Source organism: Aquarana catesbeiana, linkage group LG04 (genome assembly GCF_042186555.1).
Source record: "Aquarana catesbeiana isolate 2022-GZ linkage group LG04, ASM4218655v1, whole genome shotgun sequence".
NCBI lineage: Eukaryota > Metazoa > Chordata > Amphibia > Anura > Ranidae > Aquarana > Aquarana catesbeiana.
In genome coordinates this window covers 573293748-573299747 of record NC_133327.1, presented here as the reverse complement: position 1 = coordinate 573299747, position 6000 = coordinate 573293748, and the positions used below count along the sequence as shown (strand labels likewise).

General features: G+C 46.2%; 1 protein-coding gene across 7 annotated transcripts in view; it reads left to right on the top strand.

Annotated features, from left to right (window-relative positions):
* Positions 1–445: 445 nt before the first annotated feature.
* Positions 446–6000, top strand: part of LOC141140669 (protein kinase C epsilon type-like) — a 358981-nt gene continuing 353426 nt past the window's right edge. For 5 of the 7 annotated variants that reach the window (XR_012243975.1, XR_012243974.1, XM_073628075.1 and 2 more), the window contains exon 1: positions 446–1495. Coding sequence is in view for 4 of the 7 variants with exons in the window: in XM_073628075.1 (XP_073484176.1) it covers positions 1148–1495 (348 nt within the window). In the remaining 3 variants the exon portion in view is untranslated. The remainder of the gene's footprint in view (positions 1496–6000) is intronic. The other 2 variants (XR_012243976.1, XM_073628078.1) reach the window with 1 other exon arrangement.

The window sequence follows — 6000 nt, the reverse complement described above, 5'->3', positions numbered from 1 at the left end:
TATAAATATACAATTAGTATTACACATATATTAATAAATACACAGATTTTAATAGATACACAAATATAAAGATTTGCATTCCAACAGACCAGCAACACTGTATCATTTTTGATCCTTGGCAGAACACAGTTCCCCAGAAGAAATGTCAAACCTGATACATAAGATATAAATATAAATACACGAATATAAATACAGATATGAATACAAAAATATTAATACACATATATAAACCCAAATATTAAGCTTTGCATTCCAAAAGGTACATTGTATTATTTTTTGATGATTGCTACAACACAGTGCCCTGCTTCCCTGGCAGAGGAAATGTCATACCTGATCAGAGAGGTAACTAACTAGCTATTTAAATAGTGAAAGTGGCCTGCTGCTGCCCTGATATGTGAGCCAACCAGGGACAGGGCTGCCAGCCTCCCCCCTCCCCAATACACACACTCTGCTAGGTAGGAGCTGCTGAAGCCTCCATTGCCTGTATGTGTCAGCAGCACACTCTGACGTCTTCTGTGCATTTCCTGCATTACAAGGAGAGAGGAGGAGGAGGAGGGGTTGGGTGTCGCTGCTGATCAGCACCAACAAGCTCTTTAGGCAGCAGCAGCAGCAGCAGCAGCCTGCCATCCAGCAGGAATCTGCACACTGGATCCAAGGCTTTCTGCAGCCGGCCCAGCCCAGGCTCATGTATATTGCATGGGAGCAGCTGGAGGCGTCCCTGGGGAGGTGACCCCAGTCCTGATGCGGATGTGAGCTCCCTGCTTTTTTGGCCGTGCCGTGTTGTGCGCGGAGGAAGATTACTGTGTTGACCTCGGACCCGAAGGAGGACTTCGGCGGCTGCTGCTGCATGGATCAGCTGAGACGGTAGGTAGAGAGAGAAGACAGAGAGAGAGAGGGAGAGAGAGGAGTCAGCAGTAACCCCCCTCCCCTCCACCCGGCCGGGATTACATGAGGATCTCCAGAGCCCTTGGAAGCTGCAAAAGGAGGAGGAGGACGTCCCCCTTGTTTTCCGTTAGAAATCAGCCCTGGATTGAGTGGGAGTCGCAAGGAAGAGAGCAGGCAGATCCCATCGGATCTCCATCGATCGCTGCAAGCTGAGAGGTGGTGGATCTCGCGCCCCCTCCCCCCTGTTAACCCCTCGCTCGCCATGGTGGTCTTCAATGGTTTGCTGAAGATCAGGATCTGCGAGGCTGTCAACCTGAAGCCCACAGCTTGGTCCCTGAGGCACGCGGTGGGGCCCCGACCCCAGACCTTCCTTCTGGACCCCTACATCGCCGTCAATGTGGACGACTCAAGGATCGGCCAGACCTCCACCAAGCAGAAGACCAACAGCCCAGCCTGGCACGATGACTTCTCCACCGACGTCTGCAATGGAAGGAAGATCGAGCTGGCCGTCTTCCACGATGCCCCCATCGGCTACGATGACTTTGTGGCCAATTGCACCATCCAGTTCGAGGATCTCCTGCAGAATGGGAGCCGGCACTTCGAGGATTGGGTAAGACAGATGGGGCAGGCTTGCCTGGGCTGCACACACATGGCCTTAAGCCTATTGTTATACTGCTGGAGTGTGGAGGAAATCCTCTAGTGGGGATTGACACGGCCACACATCCCTCTGCTTCCTCCTGTGTCCCCTGTGGGGGGAGCATTGAGGATGGAGGGGTGATTTGCTGTTGGAGCCACTAAAACTGATAGATACCCTAGATGTGGCCTGGTGGAGCTACATGTCTCAGTGAACTGGGATCCACAAGCCTTCTTGATGTTATGGTCCTAAGTGTCAAAGTGTCATCTCCAGGTACTCTGATAACCACTTTGATGTTTTTTGTCAGGGTGTTCCTAAAACATTACAAAATCCAACCCAATGAAATGAGGATAGAATTTTTTTACTATTGGACTTGTAGATCTTATGCAGGTGGGGAATTACATAAACACACATTCCTGTTATTACTCCTAGTGGAGCTACAAGTCCCAGCGTACTGGGCTCCATCAATGTTGTTGTTGTTATTATTTTTATTATTAGTATTCAGATTTTATATAGCGCCAACAGTTTGCTCATTGCTTTGGTCCCAAGTGTCAAAGTGTCATCTCCTGGTACTCCGATTACCAGTTTGACCTTTTTTGTCAGGGTGTTCCTAAAACATTACAAAATCCAACCCAAAGAAACTATTACAGAAATAGTTTTATCCAAAAATTGATTGTAGAGTTCTATTTGCAGTCTGGACCTATAGTACACATAACTATCATCTTATTATTGGACTTGTAGACCTTCAGCTGGTGGGGAATGACATAAGCACACATTCCGCTTACTCCTGGTGAAGCTACAAGTCCCAGCATATTGGGCTTCATCAGCCCCCTTGTTGTTGTTGTTGTTGTTGTTATTATACAGGATTTATTTTGCGCCAACAGTTTCCTCATTGCTTTGGTCCCAAGTGTCAAAGTGTCATCTCCAGGTACTCTGATAACCACTTTTACCTTTTAGTCAGGGTGTTTCCAAAACATTCCTAAATCCAACCCAATGAAATGATTTACTATTGGACTTGTAGATCTTCTGCTGGTGGGGAATGACAGTCACACATTCCCTCTCCTTATTTCTGGTGGAGCTACAAGTCCCAGCTTACTGGGCTCCAATAGCCTTCTTGATAATGATGTTGTTATTATACAGGATTTATATAGCACCAACAGTCTGCACAGTGCTTTGGTCCCAAGTGTCAGTGTCATCCCTAGGTAATCTAATTACCAGTTTGACTTTTTTTTTGTCAGGGTGTTCCCAAATCATTCCAAAATCCCAATGAAATGAGGACAGAAATTGTACCCCAAAAACTGATTGTAGAATGCGGTTTGTGGTTTGGACCTATAGCACACATAAGTATAATTTTACTATTGGACTTGTAGATCTTCAACTGGTGAAGAATGACACAGGCACACATTCCTGCTCTTACTGTTGGTGGAGCTACAAGTCCCAGCGTACTGGGCTTCATCAACCTTCTTGATGTTATGGTCCAAGTGTCACCTCCAAGCACTCTGATTATCAGTTTGAGCTTCTGTCAGGGTGTTCCCAAAACATTCCAAAATCCAACCCAATGATGTGGTGATAGAAATTGTTTTACCCCAAAAATTTATTGTAGAATGCTCTTTAAGGACAGGTCCTGCAGCTCACATAGGCACCGTGGTATTGTTGGACTTGTAGATCTTCAGCTGGTGGGGATTGACTGGACTACGCATCCCTGTTGTTCCTCCTGTGTCCTCTTTTTGGGGTTGGGGGCATTGATGATGGAGGGGTGATCTGCTGCTGGAGGCACTAGGCTGCCAAAAAAAACAAAACTGATGGCTAACTACCCCATGTGTGTGCTGGTAAAGCCACGGTACAAATCCCAGCATGCTTGCCTTTATCAGCCTTCTTGATGTTATGGTTACAAATGTCATCTCCAGGTGCTCTGATTACCGGTTTGTCCTTTTTGGTGTTCTACTCCCAAAACATTCAAAAATTGAACCCAATTAAATGAGGATAGAAATAGTTTTATCCCAAAAGTTGATTGTAGAACGCTATTTGAGGTTTGGACCTACAGTGCACATAGGCAGCACTGTACTTTTGAACTTGTAGATCATTGGTGTCAAACTTAATTTCATTGTGGACCACATAAGCATTTGGTTGCCCTCAATAGGCCAGTTGTATCTGTAAGACTAGAAGTCCAGAGCACCCCACCACCAGAAATCAAGAGTCCCCCCCCCTCTCTTTTATCACAGTGCACCCCCTTACCTTGTCCTGCTTCCAGAAAGAAGCTGGGGGCAGAGCTGGGAAGCAGAAAGTGCAGGGTCTGAAGGAGGACCAGAGGAGGGCTGAAGTCAGCTGCCAGAGTCTGCTGAATGCTTAAGACCATAGGAGTCAGGAGCCAGCACAGGATCTGCAGAAGGCGTTCAGTCCTCCTCTGTTTCCAACTGCTGAGCCATGGTAGAGATGAGGAGGGTGCCTAAGCTGCAGGAGAGGTGCGAGGGCCACATGAAATTGCCTGGCGGGCCGGATTCAGCCCCTCTGGCTGTGTGTTTTGATGCATGTTTTGTAGATCTTCTGCTGGTGGGGAATGACATATCTACACATTCCTGCTCTTACTCCTGGTGGAGCTACAAGTTCTAGTGTACTGAGCTCCATTAACCTTTTTGATGTTATGATCCCACTCCCAGGTGTCAAAGTGCTATCTCTGAGCACTCTGAGTGCCAATTTGTCCTTTTTCTAGGGTGTTCTGAAAACATTCATAAAATTAACCCAATCAAATGGGGATATAAATTGCTGTCCCCTAAGAATTCATTGTAGATGTAATTTGTGGTCAGGATCTACAGCACACATAGAAAGTATGGTGTATAGTTGGATTTGTAGATCTGCAGCTGGTGGGGAATGACTTGGCCACACATTTCTGCTTGTCCTCCTGTGCCCCTGCATCATGGATGGGAGAGGTTTGAGGGTTGAGCTGCTGCTGGAGGCACTGGACCACCAAAAAAGTAATGGTCTAGTGGAACTTACTAGTCCCAGCATACTGGTTCCATCAATCTTCCTGATATTAGGGCTCCAATTGCCAAAGTGCCATTTTCTGGCACTCTGATTACCAGTGTTCCAAAATTCAACCCAAAGAAGTGAGTCCCAAAATCGGCCCAAATTCTAATGAGTTTCCAGACTGTTCGAAAGATGATCACTAATTGCCAATTCCCCCTACCTCCCAGGCTTCTCCCCCTCCTTGTTGGCCCTCAAATAGTTTCTGTTCTAAATGAACACAGCGAAAAACACTCGCTCGCTGTGTCCACTCATTGCTGAGGCATAGTAAACTGTTTGCTATGCTTCAGTTTGTGAATGGACAGGAAGCTGCTCCGCACAGAGCACTTCCCATTCATTCACTGTCCAGTGCAGCTGAGGCTGCAGAGAAAGACATGCGTGTTCGAGCTTTGGGATGCACACTTTAATGGCTGCGCACACCTATGGATGGGACTTTTAGTTCTGCAACAGCTGGGGGGCCACAGGTTGAGCACCCATTATATAGACCCTTGAACCCCAGCAGAGCTTACACTTCAGTCTCCCTGCCCCATCACATGTACAAAGGTGACATTTTGGCTTTCCAACTCGGTCACATGTGCAAACTTTACTAAATCTGTCATGATGATGATGATGATATTGTTTTATCCATAAAATCTGTATGTATGGTAAGGGCTGGATACAGTTACAGCTGATCAGCGGAAATGTATGAAACGTGCTTTGGGGTCTTTGTGACCTACACAGTTAAGCTGGCCATATGCTGTTCGAATGTCAGTCGATTATTGTGAATCAGGCCAAATTCGAGCTCTGGGTGATCCTGCCACCCGACCCGACAAACTTTGAGAAATCAAAAGAGACAGTCAGAAAATAAAGCCAGTCGAAAAGTGACTTTAGCCAATCAGCTGAAGTCTATGTACAATAGCCTGCAGTGGGAGAGTTTCCATTCACACATGGCTAAATCCATATCTGGCCATTCTTATGGGTATGGCCAGCTCTGTATGGTGCACTACTTTAACTACTGAGCCGTGGTGGACAGAATCACTAAAGAGCCCTGTGTAAGACCAGCTTTGGGGCTCTCCATGCAACTAGTTGTCAAGGAAATAACTGCATTCATTGGGTATCCCTTGACAGCTAGATAAAAGTGTGCCATGTTCAGGTCTACATGACAGTGACAGGGGCCTCCATCAACCATATGACCCACGTCTAGTATAAATGGACCCTTGTGCAGCTGCACGGTCTGCGTCCATATTATGCCCGCCCCTTCCAATGAGAAAGTAATGGAAATCCACCAATCACTATTTCAGGAAGACAAACGCTATCCCTTGTGTGTATTGACAAAAGCATCAATGAATTTATTCTCAAATTTATTCTGAATTTATTCTTTTTTTTTTTTCAGTGTTTCTAGGAGGCTTTCATGGTAGCAATTGCTGACACAGTAGTAGATTGTATTTGTCACTGTGTCTGAAATGAGAACTCGCTGTGCT